We start from the raw sequence: 18,117 nt of genomic DNA on the forward strand, positions 1-18,117 counted from the left end.
GTGACACCAGAGGTGGGGAGTGACATGGTCTGGGTTCCGTCGACAGACACGTGGTCCTCTGTTTCGAGGACAATGGGTAGAATGTTAACACTGGTGTCAGGGGACTTGGCTGCCCTGCTCTACCGAGACCTCAGGGAACTAGCCTTGATCTAGCGTATTTTTCCACAATTAGAAAATTTTGTGTTATATGCTAATTATACCTTATTTAAGATGTGGAAACAAGAAAGAAGGAACATGTCACTGTGAAATCCAAGAGACAAATGGGGAAAACAAATCTTCAAAAGTCTCAATAATATTGAAAGTGAAAAACTATTTATTAAATGAAAGATTAATCATTAAAAATGAGGCAAAGACACTGGGCTTGGTGGTGAATGCCTGTAATTACAGCACTCAGGAGACTGAGTAGGAGGATTGGGTGTTCAAGACCAGCCTGAGCTACATTAGAGAAGCTCTGTCTCAAAAATGTTACAAACTAAAATGAAAATAAAACATCAAAAAAGTAAGTGAAGTAAGACAGGAAAACTCTGATAGATGGTAGAAACTAGAGTAAGCACAGAGAGACACTTAGTGAGTTGGAATAGAGTTCTGAGAAGTTTCCTTGAAGACAGAGTAAACTATGAAGAGGTCATTAAAAGACACCAAAGATTGAAGGAGCTATCCTGTGTTTATTTAATAGAAATTCTACCAGAAGAGATTGGAGAAAATAAGAGGTTTACTCAAAATGTAAAAGCTGAGAATTTTCCAGAACTGAAATGTGGAAGTGATCATTAAGCAGTGAAGAGAATTTTATAATCTCAGCTTCAAAAAACACTATGCAAAATGGTAGCAGGCATTGAGCAAAATGGAAGATTGTAGACTACAAAAGATCCATAGTAGACCAACATAGACCCATAGTAGACCAACAGTAGACCCATAGTAGACCAACAGTAGAGCAACAGTAGGCTGCTTTAAAAGTGGGTCAAGAAAGAATCAGAAACATTTTTAGAGAAGCCAACACCCATGCTCTTTGGTGAATCTTTCTTTCTGAGTGCCTCTCTTTCTGTCTTCACCTTCAAGCTTCAAATCTATATTAGAAATGTCTTTTAATGACCCCTGCTCTCCAAAAGGAAAGTCCAAGACAGCCTAGAATCCCATGTTGCAAAAAATCTTGATATGCAGAATGATTGTGGAGTACAGATTGTAGAGTACATTTGGACACAACCCTACCCCAAATTCCAAGGGTCTTGAATATTTGAAGTTTGGGGAAAAGAGGAACCCTTTCAGATCATAAGGCCCGGGGCCCAGTGATGGCCCCCATTGCCCACAGACACTGCAGAGAGAGAAGGGCAGTATTCAGCTTTTGTCACCTGTGGGGAGCATGGCGCTCCTGGGCCATGTTGCCCAGGATTTCATAAGTACAGTGCAAATGAGAGGGATGTGACTATTTCCTCTCAGGCCTTTTCGGGGTCTCTAAGAGAATGGGTGTTGGTGGAGAGAAGAGAACAAGGATTATTCTTGGCCCCATCTGGGGTGGTTTTGGGGACAGTGTAGGAGAATGGGAAGAGTGAAGCTGAGGATGGAACTGGACCCTGGCCCGGGTAAGAAGGAACCCAGGCATGTAAGAGCCCCTTCCCTAATGGCGCAGTCTAGACAGTCTCTCTGTTTTCCAGATTGTGGACAAGAACAACCGCTACAAGTCCATAGATGGATCCGACGAGACCAAGGCCAACTGGATGAGGTGAGTCCCAGCCCTGCTGGCCCCAGGGGGCCTCGCCAGCCTCTGGAATGAGCCAAGGGAGCGTCTTGGGCTTCCATGCTCTCAGAGCTCTCCAGGCCGCTCCAGAACTGCTGCGGGCAGTGGGCTGCAGACATCTTAGAGGCTGTAGAGGCTCTGGGCTCTTGGTAGAATTCCTGCAGAAGAGGAGAATGGTCCCCACCTCGAATGGACCTGGGGCAGGTTTCTGCTGCTTGTGTGGCATCTCTCCAGGGAAGACCCAGAAGCCATCCCATGGTTGTGTGGGGGTGAAGCCTCCTGCCATCTCCAGCTCCTGTTCCCACAGGACTCACACAGGATTGGCTGCTGACAAGAGTGGTCCTACTCTGACCCCAGGCTGTGGCCCGGAAGTTTACATCAGAAGGGTCCTAAAAGTCTAACCAGAGAGAGCAGAGAATTGAACAGGGCTCCCTCCTCAGGTGGCTACACTGAGTTGGGATCCAGGCCCAGAGCTGGCCTGTGTGCTGCATGTGGGTGTGTGTTAGGAAAAGGGTCAGTCTGGACTCAGTACCACTCAGTGGTGACAGGGGATTTGGATATGGTCGGAAATCAAAGAGGCCTTCCCAGACCCGGGGGCCCAGTCACATCATGGGTTGGAGGCCTTGCCATTGTGTAGTTCTGTAGGGACTTATGGTGGGGACATCAGGAGATGTCTCAGGGAGTCTGAGCACATGAGGAAGAGCTGGTTAGAAGTGGGGAGTCAGGAGAAGGTTCCCTGTGTCCCTCTTGGGGGCCTCACTGTCACCGGCATACCCTCAGAGCTGCAGCTAGCTTGCGGGGCAGTTTGGGTTCATCCTCTTATTGAGGGTGCAGCCATTCCCACTGCCACCGAACAGGTGTAGAATCAGGACCCTCCTCCTCTACAGAATGGTCAGTCATCCCTGAAAGCAGCACAGGAAGTTGGGCTGGACATTCCTAGCCATCTTCTCCTCCTGTCCAAAGGCCCCTTTACCAAGGTCAGCTCTGCAGCGTCTCGTATCCCTGATACTGAGCACTGCTTCTGTCCAGACACAGGATGGGCACTGGAGAAGAGGCCGGTCCAGCCCTGCCCAACCTTGCCCTCTTCGTCCTCGCAAGGCTCACACCTGCCACCGCGTAAATGGTGGAGAAGCACAGACGTGAGCCATGACGGTCCAGATGGAATAGGAAGGAGCCTTTGATGTGAACCTTCAGAGGGGCAGGACTTTGTCGAGGGCACCTGGGGCAAGTAGTACAAGCCTTGCAGAAATGGCTGTCAATGGACAGCACAGACCAGAGCCTGTCTGAGTTTTTGCATGGGTCACGACAGTCAGGTCCAGGCCCGCTGAAGGAGCGTGTCTGATACATCCTGGTGTCAGATGTATGGTGTCAGAAATCCTGGTGTCAGAAATCCAGGAATTGTTGCTTAGAGAACTGACCTGTTCCATGTTTCCCCCATTTCTGAGCTTTCCCACGGGGAAAATGCTTTCCCATAGCCCCTTAGGAGGTGTTGCCTCATCTCAACCAACCAAGCCATTATTTAGCATGCCAGGGATGCGGATATAACTTGGTTGGGGATGGATCTGGAACGTCAAAATTTTGCAAGCTCTTTATAATGATTATTGTGGCCCCTCAGGCTGACAGCCATTGCTCTGTGCTGGTGGCCATGCCCCAATGATGAACTGAGACCAGAGCAGGGCAAAGTCTTGCTCAATGGCATGTCATCCATGGAAAAGTGAGGACCGTGGCCCTGTGTCTCTGGACCTACAAGCCAGGGTTCTTTACCTACAAGCCTGGGTTTTTTCATCTAACGCACAAGGGACCAGGCAGAGCTGTGGGTAGGTGCAGTGGGCCGGAGTCTGCTCCTCCCACCTTATTAGCATGACTCTGTCCTGATGCCCCTAGTGTGTCCTGACTCCAAGTGGCTCCTTGGTGGTCTTAGCACTGTGTCCAGGCTTGGAAAAGCTCCAGGATCTAGTGGCTGTGTCTGTGTGTGGCCTTGCTTTTGGTAGCTCTTATTAATTTACAGACTCCCTTAGTTGTGCTCTCACGGATCAGGGGCCTGGGGTGATGCAATGCAGAGATGCCTTTAGGAAATCAGTGGTGGGCCAGGCAAGGGATAGTTATTCATGTTGAGTGGTAACCTATGCAAGCTCTGTTAGGTGCTCCATGTGCGTTAATTCTCAACTCAGGGCTGCTTTGTGCCTCTGGGGGTTACTTGAGACATGTGTGCCTTTGGCAGTGCTTTCAGACATTCTAGATGGGCAGAGCTTCATGCATGGGCACTCCTGGTTTGCACTGAGGTAAAAGGTAAGCATATTATTGGACATTCCACAGTAATCTCATCTCCTAACACAGACTCTGTAAGTGCCCATAGGGACTTAATTAGGGCCCTGCAGGGTTCGCCCTAGTTTTACAGAGGCCCTGTGGTCCACAGGGATAGTCACAAGTCTGTCTGAGTGCAAGACTTTGCCCTGAGCTGGGTCCCGAAGCCCCCCACTTTCCTTTACCTGATTATACCCTTGACCTGGAGGAGAAAAAGAAGGCTGGAGGAACTGAGCAGTGCCGATCTCCTGTGTGGCTTTGGAAGCCTATGGGATGGGATCCGGGTTTCCCTCAGCACCCTGGTTCCTCCAGGTGGAACTTTCAAAGCTATAGTGAAAGGTAGGTAGAACCACAATGTGAAAAGATTGGGTTCCAGAGCCAGAGCAGGTACCAGGTCAGCAGGTACCAGATCAGCAGGTACCAGGTCAGGTGGAAGAGTCTTGGCAAACTCAAGGCTACCTTAGTGTCCTTCCAGGGGTAACATGTCTCTTGGAGGATGTTCATGGGTGCCTCACAGCTTACCCAGAATGCCACTTGAGGAGCAGCTGGTGGAGGAGAGGAGCTTGTTTTACTCTGCACACATACAGGGACGGAGACGTGGGGGACACTGGGAAAGGGAAATGAGCCACAGGTACAGAATAAGCTTTCTGTGACCACAGCATGACGGACACTAGCAGCCAATGCCACGGGCCACTGCAGGCCGCTGTAGGGCTGTTTTTTCGATTCTCAAAATTTTTACATTTATATGTGTGTGTATGCACACATGTTCAGCTTCCCACAAAGTCCAGAGGGGGCGACAGATCCATCGGAGCTTGAATGAGAGGCATTTGTGAACTTTCTGATGTGGTCGCTGGGATACAAACTCTAATCCGCTGTCAGTGCTAACCACTGAGCCATTTTTCCAGTCCCTTAAGTTGTTAAGGCTCCTGTACATAGATGGAGCCTTCAGAAACTGCTGTGGTTGGCACCCCAGCTCTGGATGAGGAGAATGAGGCAGCAAAGGTCCAATGAACTTGAACTTCCTGGTGCAGTTCAAGGTGCTGTAGGGTAGCCCTGCCCTGCAGTCGCTGGGCTCCTTCTGCCTCGTTTTCCTGCCTTCCCTCTGAGGAGGGAGGAAGAGGCGTCATTGTAGGAGGAGGGTGTGGTGGAGCCTAGGTGGCCACAGGTGTTCCCTGGCTTCCCAGATGGGGCCTGTGATTAGGAAGGAGGACCACCCTCGTTGACGGTCATTTACCCAATTATGCTTTGTGGGATATTCAACCCAAGGAACATGCTGCCCCTGGCGGACCGTAAGAGGAAGCCCAAATTCTCCAAGGAGGAGCTGGACATTCTGGTCACAGAGGTGACCCGTCACGAAGCGGTTCTCTTTGGAAGAGAGACCATGCGACTGTCCCATGCCGACAGGGACAAGATTTGGGAAGGCATAGCTCGGAAAGTCACCTCCGTCAGCCAGGTTCCCCGCTCCGTCAAGGACATTAAGCACAGATGGGATGACATGAAGCGCAGGACCAAGGACAAGCTTGCCTTCATGCAGCAGTCACTGTCGGGCCCGGGGATTGGGGGCCACGCCCATCCCATCATGCTCAGTGTCCACGGGAGGGCCATCAAGTCAGCACTGCTCACTGCCCCGGCTGGGCACAGCTTCTCCAGTGCAGAATTGGATGGTATCGACAGCCCTTCTACCAGCTGTGAGTATCGCTGCCTGTCCGCGGCCTGAGTGTGGGGGCTTGCTTCCTCTTGTGCACCCCTTCCTCCCTGTCTCCCCAGCTCTCTCCACGCCTGCATGCTACTTCTGTCCTGTGCATCCTGTCTGTGTTAGAAGCTGCCTTGGGAACAGGAAGGACAGGGCTGTATCGAAAACCCACACAGACACTTGTAGGATTAAAAAGCTTCAGATGCACCCAACTTTTGGGCTGAGGGTTGCATGCACATAGCTGTGAATGTGGCCTAACCCGAATCATAAGCTTGTTTAAAACATTGCAAGCTATTTACTTATTCATTCATTTGTTTGTTTGTTTGTACCTTGAGCAGGAACTTGTAGGTGACCTTTGAACTATTGCTTGAATTAGATTATTGCTCATCCTTAGAAGACAGATACAGGTTGACCCAGTCCAGGACATCCCCAATTTCCAGTGTAGACGTACGGGATACCCAGGGCCCACATGGGGCCTGCTGTTCTGCAGCCAGTGGGGTCCAGTGTCTTCATTCTGTGTTGGGTCTGCAAAACACATGGCAGGAGGTGCTGAAGCTGTAAAATAGATCAGGCCAAGACTGGCTGAGGAAGGCACTCGAAGGGTGAGGAAGAGTTAACCAGGCCTGGTGTGAGGCGCAGAGGAGGGGAGGGGAGGGCGAGCAGGCTGGGAACAGCATGTACAAAGCCCACATCAGGAAGGCGCTTGGCACGTTCCAGGAACTGCAGAAGCCAGGGAAGCCCCAGCATAGCCAGCCGGGGGAGGGGCACTATCGCAGCAGCCAAGTGCAGGGCTGGGCCCAGGAAAGGCCTTTCTCTGTGCTTGCCTGGTCACTTGTCTGCCTTGTCCTCTGCACTTCAGTCTTGCACTTTTCTGCAGTCCGTGCCTCTGGTGCTCATCTGAGACTGGCTAGGCCCCCCCATGCTCTCTCTGGCTCCCCTGCCCCGCCCGTTCTCTTTCCCTGTTGCCCCACCTTCTTGCTTCCTGGGACTTTCCTACAGTCTTTCTAGTTGACCAGAAGGGGGAGCCACTGGAGTCCCTCTCTGAAGAACGCCACCTCTTCCTTTCCTCCTCTTCACACACCCACACCCACCCTCATCTGCGCTCCTCCCCGGAGGCCCTTGAGCAGGCTGTGGGGGCCGCACACAGCCCGCAGGAAGGTGCTTCACAGAGTCTGCCTTCCACCCTGGCCCCTTGCCACGGGAATCTGCTCATTTCCTGTTTGGCTGGGGCCTCTGACAGGTGGCCACTCTCAGAGTCAGCGTCAGGAGTAGGAAAGAGTGTTCCTGATGAAGCGGGCTTCCTTGTTAGTCAGCTGAGGAAAACAATCTTCCAGAAAACAGAGGTGCCCCTGAGACCGAGCCAGACTTGAGCCTGGGTCTGCCAGGGTTTGCTGAAGCCTCAGGGGGTGGCATCCAGAAAAGCCTGTTTCCTGAATCCTGCCCTACTCACCGCTCCGTTTCCTAGAGATCAAAGATGATGAGGTTAGCAGAGGTAGCCTGGGGTGCAGGAGCCCCCATATTTACTAATAGTCACCAGTTTCAGCCTGGCTAGGACCTCAGGCTTGGAAAGGGCGTAGTGGCAGCTCAGAGTGCTCATTCCCACCCTTAGTGGCATCTGCTTACTGGGCATGCTCAGGAAGCAATAGGCTCTCACTGTGCCACTCCCATGAGACCCCAGGGACCTTAGGAAGGAGGAAACCACCTAGAAGAGTAACTTCTTGGGAGGTAACTGACTTTTAGCCCCACACCAGACAGGGAGACCCTCTTTCAGCAAGATGAGTCTGTCACAATTTTTATTTCTGCTATGGGAATCCACCCATAATGTGGCTACCTGAAAGTAGAGACCCCTATGTTCAGGGAGGAGTAGCAGTCTGTCACACAAGTTCTACATGATCAAGCATTCATGATCGGTCATGATGTGTCTGACCTGGCAGCCCACCCTGGGGGACAACAGGGTTGGTAGCCTGCCCCACATAACCCTGCTGATTCCCACACCAGCCCTTCTCTCCCATCTATGGCATCACCTTGCAGAGAGGGGAGGCTGAGCTCACAGAGAGAGGAGGAGGCTGAGCTCACAGAGAGGAGGCTGGGCTCACAGAGAGAGGAGGCTGGGCTCAGAGAGGGGAGGCTGAGCTCAGAGAGGGGAGGCTGGGCTCAGAGAGAAGGGAGGCTGGACTCAGAGAAGGGAGGCTGGGCTCAGAGAGAGGGGAGGCTGGGCTCAGAGAGGGGAGGCTGAGCTCAGAGAGGGGAGGCTGGGCTCAGAGAAGGGAGGCTGAGCTCAGAGAGAGGAGGCTAGGCTCAGAGAAGGGAGGCTGAGCTCAGAGAGGGGAGGCTGGGCTCAGAGAGGGGAGGCTGAGCTCAGAGAAGGGAGGCTGGGCTCAGAGAGAGGGGAGGCTGGGCTCAGAGAGGGGAGGCTGAGCTCACAGAGGGGAGGCTGGGCTCACAGAGAGAGGAGGAGGCTGAGCTCAGAGAGGGGAGGCTGGGCTCAGAGAGGGGAGGCTGGGCTCAGAGAAGGGAGGCTGGGCTCAGGGAGGGGAGGCTGAGCTCACAGAAAGGGGAGGCTGAGCTCAGAGAAGGGAGGCTGAGCTCACAGAAAGGGGAGGCTGAGCTCACAGATAGAGGAGGCTGGGCTCAGAGAGGGGAGGAGGCTGAGCTCACAGAGAGAGGAGGCTGGGCTCAGAGAAGGGAGGCTGAGCTCAGAGAGGGGAGGAGGCTGAGCTCACAGAGAGAGGAGGCTGAGCTCACAGAGAGAGGAGGCTGGGCTCAGAGAAGGGAGGCTGGGCTCAGGGAGGGGAGGCTGAGCTCAGAGAGGAGGAGGCTGGGCTCAGAGAGAGGAGGAGGCTGGGTTCAGAGAGGGGAGGCTGAGCTCAGAGAGGGGAGGCTGAGCTCACAGCGAGGGACCTACAGCTATGACAGGGCAGTGCTTTCAGCTCACCATGCGCTGTAAGGTCTGGGTCTCTGCCCAGCTAACTGCCCAGCCAGAGGTCCCAGAGGCTCGACAGCGCAGTCATTAGTGCTCCTTTGAGTGAAGTGAGCTGCGGAGCTGCAGTGACACCGTCAAGGTCAGGAGCCCTCGATGGCGTGCCTGCCACTGCAGCTGGGACCGCCAAGTCCTTGGACTGGATTTTCCCCCTGGATTGTCGCTGCTGGGGGAACCAGCTCATGCTCACCCTTCTCCCAATGCCTGGCCCACACACGCCAGGCACTTGGGAGCTGGCATTTCTCCGTGAGCATCACCACTGTAGGCTAAGGGGTGGCAGAAGTGGGCCCATGACCAGGGCTGCCCTGGTCCTGTTGTAATCATCTGTCCTTCTCTCCTTGTATGCCCCAAGATGATGAAGATGAGGAGGCTCCTGGGCCCTCACAGCAGCCTCTTCGGACGCCCCTCCTACATCCTCCAGAGGAAGAGGCCCACCTGGCCAGGCCCACGCTGCTCTGTTCACCTTCTTCCTCAAGTCAGACCCAGATATTGGGCCCTAAGCCAGAGGTCTTGTCCCATCCCTCACCCCAGGCCCAGGCCTGCAGGACCCCAGAGCCTCATCCCAACCTATCCACCATGGACCTGGACTGGCATCTCCTCCATGCCCATGCCCACCAGACTGAAATGTTCCAGCAGTTCTGTCAGGAGCTGGTGACCGTGCACCAGGACATGGCCGACAGCATGCATGTCATCAGCCAGGCTATGGCTGAACTGAACAGCCGTGTTGGTCAGATGTATCAGACGCTGATGGAGATCCGGGATGCAGTTCAGGCATCTCAGCGGGGGCCAAAAAGGGCAGCCCCCATGGACTCCACTCCACAGGCTCAGGCACCCTTGCTGGACCCTACACCAGATCCCCCAGAACCAGCCCCCACACGGACTACCAGGTCTCGGAAGAGAAAGCACAATTTATAACCTGGCCAGTCTGCACAAGGAGGCTCTATGCCGTGGTGTCTGGCTTTGAGATGGGGAACCTCTTGGGTCCAGAACCAAGACTGATGACCCTGTGCATGGTCATCTCCTCACCTGGTGCAGTCCAGCTTCCTGTGCCGTAACAGCAACAGCGGGTGTACAGGTCCGCCCTTTACCTCAGGAAGATGCTCAAGATACAAGAGAAGCTGCCTGCTTGATGCTTGCTTGGCCTAGAGGGTTGCTCTCCTCATTGCCTGTATCCTGTATCCTGTGGAGCAGGCTTTGCTGGGGCAGGGGGCATCACCTGAAAGAATCTTGCTTCCAACTCAGGGCTGCAGCAGAGCTGACCTCCCAGGTCCTGATTCTGCTCTTTCCCAGGTGGTTGGGCCTGTGGGTGGGCGGGGCTAGCTCAGCCGGGTGGGTGGAGCCTGGCCTTGGCCCTGTGCTTGCCCTGCCTTGCTCAGCTGCTGCACTTGCCTTTTATGGAGGGAAGAAGCAGGACCGTGGGGTGTGCTGATGTGGGGAAGGAGACAGTCTTGCATTCTTAGCACACTGTGAGCTTTTTCCCAAGCCTGTACCTGGCAGACCATCTCAGGGAGCCGTCTGAACAGTGAAGTGAGGAGGCAGCCGAGACAGTCTTTAGGATCACTGATTGCTGGTCATTCCGATCATGCATTGTCATGCATCTTAGGGGTCAACAATGACACAATCATGTAGTGGGGGACAATGCTGTGGACCCGGCCAGCTTCCTTCTAGAGGTCAATCCTAGAGTGCTCCTAGATGCTTCTCACCTAAGCTCTGCCCCTGCCTCAGCTTCTGCACTTGGGAGAGGGGGCAGAACCAACATGGAGATAGATGAGTCTACCAGCCTGCCATGGCCCCAAGCCTCATAGCCAGTGGTGGGGAGATCAGGGGCCAGGCCTCATGAGCCAGCAGGCAGACTGTCTACTCACTGGCTCCTAATGAGGCTGTGTCCAGTCCACCTCCCAGCATGCCTTGCCTCTGCTTGCTTGGGCTGTGTAGTTACTTAGCTGTATACACTTCTAGCTTTGTATTTTGTTTGGGGGCATGGTCAGAGAGTTAGGGAGGGAGACCAAGCTGAAAGCTTAGGTCTGATTGAAGTGTGGCATTGCCTTCGCTTCTTGGCCCGAGACTGATCCCATCAGACCTTTAGCACCGCCTTCCCCTAAGAGCCTAAGTGGGCTGAAAGCCTTCTGGACTTGGTGCCTGCTGAGGCTGTTGCTAGAGCCGTTTAGGAACACACCCCATGCTTCATCCTTCATGAGGCGAATGGTACCTCAGGATGGCTGGTACCTGCCGTGCCCCTGGGCCCTGGGCTCCATCACCCCAATTTGTGGTTCTTTGGGGGTTCCTGCCTCCTCAGACTGAACATTGACTTGTCCAGTAATAGCCCAGTGCCTGGAATTGCCCTGCCTACCCATGCTGGAACCCAAGATAGCCCTCTCAAATATTTTTGTTAAGATGGCAATAAAACGAAATGGATGTCACGCTTTGAACACAGCCAGGCTCCAGGATCTTTTTGTTTTGGTGTGTATTCTCTTTCCTCACATCCCAAGGAAACCTACAAACCCCCCCCCCCGCCAGAACAGGAATTAGCCCCTTGCACTCCCTGGATTTCATAAGCCCCGCCATGGGCATGCCTAGACCCTCGCTTGGCCCTCACAAAGGAAAGACAGGGACTTGTAGGCCAAAGGCAGTGAAGCATCCCTGGACGCTAGGTCAGCTGTTCTTCATTTTCCTGCACATCAAAAGTGACATAGTACTCAGTGAATTCAACCTGATACTCGAGGGAGAGAAATGATTTCTGGGTGGAGACTAGAGAGGCTCCTGGCTGTCCAGGGGGCGGGCATCCTGAAGAGACGTGCCTCTTGATAGCTGCAGCCCCACTGATCTTGATAGCTGCTTATGAAGGGCAGGGCCCTGCTTGTTGAGACCCAAGTCGTCTTGGAGGACAAGAATGGCTTCCTCTGCCATTCACCAGAGTGTGCCCACACAGGGCAGTCTTCTCATTTGCCATCGGCCTGGCTTATCTCCACTACAGAGAGAACTTTCTTGAAGCAGGGATCCTCAAATTTTACCCTGTAATATCCTTTCTAGATAGTTCCTAACTACATGTGGCTTTAGATCCAGACCATTCTTTAAGTTCCTGGCCAAAATGCATAACTTGGGAATGAAGATAGCAGTTTGTAGAAGATACAAGGAAGCTGCAGCTGGCCTGGGTTTCCTCTGACTGCCAAAATCCGTGTGACTTATTTGCCTCTACTTCTGGTCTTAGGGAAGAAGAGGCCAAATTAGAGGCTGTAAACCAGAAACAAGGTCAGAGTCCAAGAGACAGTGGTCCATTTGAGATGGAAATTTCTGCTTTGGTTTCTTGGATACAGTGGGGACTAGGAGGCCAGCATATTCAATAGGAAGAGGAAATACATGGGAAGCCTATGCCAGCTTCCCACCTTGAAGGAAGCCCGTAGCATATAAGGACAGTGTTTTCCAGAGGCTGGGTGACCACCTGGTGGGTACCAGCGACCTAGTCCAGCGACATCACAGAGCTGGAGCTCTTCTCAGCCACTCTTCCCATTTCTGTCTCCCCGAGAACTTCCTTTCTGCTGGAAAGTTGTACTCTCCTAGCCTGGCCTGTGTCGGTACTATTAAACAAAGTGGATGCCCCTATGGATCAGAACCCACAGTCATTTCCTGACCCAGCTAGAAAATATGGTACACTTGATAAGACCCAGTGGGTGAGGCCTGAGCATTGTCCCCTGGGCTTATCTGTCCGGTCCCCAAGGCCGTGAGGAGACAGGACTGAAAACAATGTGTTATCTTCTGGAAAGAGTCAGTCCAGAGCCCCTGCACTCACCACCACTGCCTGCCACCTTTCAGTTGCTTCTAGGGTGCCCAGGTCTGAGCAGACAGCAGTGAACTCCTGCAGAGCAGCCTGGGCCAGGCGTTTCGCACTCTGCCCTGTTCTCCCAAGGGAGTGAGCTGGGAACTCAGACCCTCTTGCAGCCAGATGAACTTGGCCACCAGGAGGAGATGGTTCCTGAGGACCTTGGGGTCCTCAGTCATGTGATCAGGACGTAAGAATGAGGACAACAGGGCTGTAAGAATGGGCCAAGCTCTGAGTGCTGCCGAATGAAGGGATCAAATTAGGGGCGGCAGGTGCTGAGTCTTAGCTGGTTACAGTTAACTTTCTCTTGAAAGTTCTGTCGCATAAACATGTCTTGTCAGCGAACTGGGTGGCTGAGATTCACCCACAGTTGCCATATGTATCTCACTTCAAAAGCCAAGTTTAAAACAACCCAGTGCAAGATGCTCAACACATTTTGGTCCGTTGTTGAAATACTTTGTGATCTGTATGAAGCCTGAGGGTGCTCTTTCTAAATGCCGGCTCTTGTTGGGTCGACCAGTCCTGCAGGGGGGTGCAAATGGAGATGGGTGCAAACAGGTTGAAATGTTTAGACCCATTCCAGACATTGCTGCTTTGATTCAACAAGCCTTGATAGTGACTTGTTCCTCGTTTGCCTTCTCATCTAGCATTTAGTATTTGATGGCTGTCCAGAAACTAAAGTGGGAAAGGAAGAGGGTACGCCTAATATGTTATATGAACCCAGAGAGAGAACACAGGAATAGTATTTCTGCCTTCCCAATGTGTCTGGAACAGAATAGCTAGGCACTACCTCTGCTCTGTGTCCTGACGACCATTAAGATGGTGATATTTGGACACCAATCTCAGACTCTTGCTAGATTAGAGCTTGAAATTATTTTGCACATACAAAAAGAAATCTCAGGAGTGGAGTTGAGGCTGGTCTTTGAGTGGAGAGATGAAGCTGAGGATTGCTGCTGGCGTCTTGGGGGCCTGTCTTTTGCCTTGACTGGCTGTATCTAGGTGCATAGAGACCCCCATGACATTTCCACAGCTCAGGGGAGCTCTCTGATGCGCATGTGAAATACTGATGTGAACACAGGTGTACTGAGGTTAAGGTCTGGACAAGACGTCTGACCCAGGGCTGTAAGCACCATTGACCTTGTCCAGATTTGGAGCTTGGTGTTTGCTCTCTGATCGCTTTGGCCTTCACTCTTCCAACCTATGATATGTTCTGTCACCAGAATAGATTGTTTCTTGGGCGTCAGGGGATTGTGTTGGTGAGGTGCCAGCCTCCTCCAAGGTTAAGTCAGGCTGACTCTGCAGGGACCTGTCCAGATAGGAGCAGGGTTGATATTAGGACTGCAAGCACGGCCCTAGGGTTGGAGGGGTCTTCTTGGAGCTGCTGACCCCCGTTGTCACCTTGCAAAGGGACTGACATCTGTGTGAGTACTTTGATAAACAGCACAAACTTTGTTGAGCAAACCTGGAAGGTACATTCAATTCCAGAGATGGTCCTCTCAGAATGACGGTCATGGTTAAAACATGGTCTTGTTCATTTGAAGCTCTTCTTGCGGGCTTGAAGCGTTGTTGACACACTGTGTGAGTGGCTTTGGCTCTGACCTCTCTCACTTTTCATCACAGCGGTGCTGCTGTGGAGATGGGTAAGGTGTTGCCAGGATGTGGAAAGTGTCATTTGAGGGAAACTGGGTGAGGGGTATGGATCCTGGATTGGATGGCACTACAGAGGTGTCTTAGGCATTGCTGGGCTGGTGCTTTCCATACCTACATGGAAGCCATGAGTTGCAGTTGGGGAAAGAATAGGCTGCAAAGCTGCATCACCCATTAATTAGCGGGGTCTTTGGGGAAGTTGCTCAGCCTCCCTGAGTCCTTCTGTCCTTATCTTAAACTGTGCTGCCAATCTTCTGTCATCTCTCGTTTACCGTTCTCGTTTGTCCTCATTGGACCAGGTGTAAGATGCTGCTCTTTAGCCCTGATTGAGCTATCAGCAGTCACTCTTAGAGGATGGGTATTTCTGATAAGCCTAGAGGAATATGAGAGCAGCCCAAAGCTTCCCCTGCGCCAGCTGCCGTCAGAGGCCTGAGGTTAAAATCCAGTGAAACTGGAGCTGGAGCAAAGGCTCAGGCTTAGAGTATTGGCTGCTCCTATAGGACCTAGCTTTGATCCCAGCACCCACATGGTAGCTCACAAGCCTCTGTAACCCAGTTCCAGGGGAACTGATGCCGTCTTCTGGTGAGAGCAAGATACACAGACATATGTGTAGACAAAACATCCCTACACACAAAATATTAAAATAAAATATATATTTTTAAAAGCACAGTGATGAGAGAAAGGGATGGCCACCTGCTGTTGAGTCTAGTGTTGACTGTGACCCATGAGGTTGCCAGGACAGGTACCATTTCCGGTCTCAGATAAACAGATTCTTGAGGTCCAGAGAAAGATGTGAGGAGGACCAACTCCAGTTAGCTGTCTCTGGGCGGGGCAGCAGCCTTGCTTACATGCCCACAGACCTTAACCAGTTGTGCCCTGTGCTGGAGGCAGTCCACCAGGTGTGACCCATGGTTCTCACCTGTCCCCTCCCCCCCAGGTACGTGGTCATTTCCCGGGAGGAGAGGGAGCAGAACCTCCTGGCGTTCCAGCACAGCGAGCGCATCTACTTCCGGGCATGCCGAGACATTCGGCCTGGAGAGCGGCTGCGGGTCTGGTACAGCGAGGACTACATGAAGCGCCTGCACAGCATGTCCCAGGAAACCATCCACCGCAATCTGACCCGGGGTGAGTACGGGCAAGGGAAGGAGCACTCCCTCAGGGCCAGGGCTACACCTACAAGGCTAAGCCCAGAGGGCTAGGCTGGTCCTTGTGAAGGGGCACACCCACAAAGCTAAGGCCATGCCCACCAGGGAGGGTTGCACCCACTCTGAGCCACCAGAGCCCAGAAAGCTGCTCTGGGAACCTTCCAAGAAACCACTGAGGAATGCAGTATCCAACAGGCAGGCCAGACCTCAGCACAGTGAGTCAGTGGCTACCCCAGGGAACTGTCCTCCCTAGGAGGCAGTCCTGAGATCAGGGAAACCCTGTCAAGTAAATCACTGAATGAAAACCAGTCCTGTTCCCCTAACTCTAACCGGTACAAAGACACTTCTTACTCAATACCTCAGCAGTTATTTCCTGTGTGCTAGCTGAGCTTCCAACACATTGCCACGTGACCACAGTAATGGGAACTAACCCACTAAGATGCTCTGAGAATTCGTGGAACAATATAATCACCACCATTAATGCGATCTCTGCCGTGATGGTAATTAAGTGCTTGGTTGTAAGATTCTAGTCCGGTGGTCCCTGTGGCATCAGCCCCATTGTCGTACAGATGACCACACTGAGCATCACAGAAGTGCAGTGGCTTACCCAAGGTCACATGACTCATGAGGTCGGAGCTAGGTTTCCAAGTTGAGACATGTGAAGTCAGGATCTAAGTTGTAGCCAACAGTGGCCACTAGACAAAGCCAGCCTTGGTATGGGATGGCTGGACTTGTTCTTGTCAGTCCAAGCATAAAAAAAGCATAAAAGAATGGTTTCTACCAGAAGAAGACTGAAGGACATGAGAAGATGACCTCAGGCCCCATTGAAATGAACCATTTGACAGGACCTTGCTGCCATCCTCAGCCTGGCCGGGGTAAATGGCACACCCAGGCCCTTCTTTCGAGAGTCTCTTCTTTGCACAAAAGCCGCACATCCGCATGCCCAGAGTCCATTTGGTCCTCAGAGCCAAAGCCAGGCCAAGGCCTGCTCTACCGTATGTTTAACTGACCTCTTGGCTGGAGCCAGCCTTGTTTGGAGGAGGAGATGGAAGCAGGTGACTTCTTGAAATGAAGCTGACTTGGAAGACAAACCAAAACAGGCCTTTGGGTGGCCAAGAGCCATCTGGCTTAGTTCAAAGCATCTGGCAACTGCAGGAGAGGTGATAGACCTGTGGAGAAACTCATCTCCTGTCCCCTTTGGATCTGAGTTTGGGCTGTGCTGGTCTCATTAGGAAGGCGTGCTTCTGTGGTGAGAGGTGGCTGCCATTTGGCCTCTTCCCGAAACGCCAAGTGTTTGCTGAACCTTGGTTGCATGGATAAACGCGGAAGTGACTGAAGCAGCCAGGGAGTTCCCAGGAGAATCACAGCACCCAAAGAGAAGAGAACCAAGAGAAGTCTCAGTCTCAGCTGCACAGATTTCCGCACTTGGGTTCTTCTGGGATCTTCTCCAAAGCACCTGCCTTATTCTCAAAGTCCTGAGACCCAGGGACAGCTTAGAGAAAGGAGGGAGGCTGGGGAAATGGAGGCTCACACGAGTCCTGGCACACAGACTTGAGATAGAGCAAGCCTTACAAGAGACAGGAGGGAGGTATCGACCAGGCTGAACTGTAGGGTGCGGGAGGAAGCCAGCAACCACAGCAGGCCGGCTGGAGCTGTGAAGAAAGTAGTCCTTGAGTGTGACTGTGGGCCTTGGTGGATGACTGATGTATGCCACGTGTTAGGTACAGAGTCCAGGTCCTTTAGTGTGCCTTCAGTGGCCTGTCAGCTCTGCTTTGGACAGTCCCCATTGCCCAGTCACTTAGGGTATCATGAGGTGTGCGTGTGTGCCTGCATGTGTGTGCATGTGTGTGTGTGTGTGTGTGTATGCACGAGTGTGTACATCTGCAGACCAGATGTCAACCTCAAGTGTCATTGCTCAGCAATCATTCACTTTGCTTTCTGAGACAACTCTCACTGACCTGAACTTGCCCATAGGCTGTCTGGCTCATGAACCCAGGAAGCCAGCTGTCTCCACCTTCTCAGCGCTGGGATCACAAGTGCCTGCCACCACACCTGGCTTTTTTTCTTTCGTATTTATTTTTTTTTTGGTTTTATATCCCATCCGCAGTTTCCCCTGCCTTCTCTCTTCCCAGTCTCTCCTCCCACCTTCTTCTTTCTCCCTAACCCCCATCCATTCCTCCTCTGTTTCTCTTCAGAAAAGGTCAGGCCTCCTGTGGATATCAGCCAGCCACGGTATATCAAGTTGTAGTGAAATTAGGCACTTCCTCTCCTACTAAGGGTGGGTGAGGCGACTCAGTAAGAGAAAAGGGTCCCAAAAGCAGGCAGTGGAGTCAGAGAAAGCCGCTGCTGTCTGTATTAGGAGTCCCACAAGAAGACCAAGCTACACAGCTGTAACATATACGCAGAGGGCCTAGGTCAGTGCCCTGCAGGCACTCCGGTTGTCGGTTCAATTTCTGGGAGCTCCTATGAGCTCAGGTTAGTTGACCCTGTGGATTTTCTTGTGGTGTTCTTGACCCCTCTGGCTCCTACAAACTTTCCGCCCCCTCTTCCACAGGATTCCCTGAGCTCCACCTAAAGTTTGGCTGTGGGTCTCTGCATCTGTTTCCTTTCAGTTGCTGGGTGAAGCCTCTCTGATGACCTGGCTATTTTTAAACATTAATTCTGAGCATTGAACTCAGGTGTTCAGACTTGGAAAACAAACCACCGCAGTCCCCCACCCCCTTTTCTGAGGTGAGGTCTCCTGTATTCCAGGCTGGCTTTGAATTCGATTTGCGGCTGAAGCTGGCTTTGAACTCCAGA

At 52.5% G+C, this 18,117-nt stretch overlaps 1 protein-coding gene and 1 long non-coding RNA gene across 4 annotated transcripts in view; one reads left to right on the forward strand and one right to left on the reverse strand.

Moving 5' to 3' along the window:
• The window catches only part of Prdm11 (PR/SET domain 11), an 82,144-nt gene that overhangs the window by 51,687 nt on the left and 12,340 nt on the right, over positions 1–18,117 (forward strand). For all 3 annotated transcript variants that reach the window (XM_085696625.2, XM_085696635.2, XM_048428232.3), the window contains exons 5-6: positions 1,650–1,717; positions 15,111–15,298. In XM_085696625.2, the coding sequence (XP_085552751.2) occupies positions 1,650–1,717; positions 15,111–15,298 (256 nt within the window). The remainder of the gene's footprint in view (positions 1–1,649; positions 1,718–15,110; positions 15,299–18,117) is intronic.
• On the reverse strand, positions 294–10,006 carry LOC125396440 (uncharacterized). The gene is made up of 2 exons (XR_007230804.3): positions 9,736–10,006; positions 294–6,254 (listed from the first exon to the last, which is right to left on the reverse strand). It is a non-coding gene; the product is annotated as an uncharacterized LOC125396440 (long non-coding RNA).

Source organism: Myodes glareolus, chromosome 10 (assembly GCF_982192425.1).
Source record: "Myodes glareolus chromosome 10, mMyoGla1.1, whole genome shotgun sequence".
In the NCBI taxonomy this organism is placed as follows: domain Eukaryota; kingdom Metazoa; phylum Chordata; class Mammalia; order Rodentia; family Cricetidae; genus Myodes; species Myodes glareolus.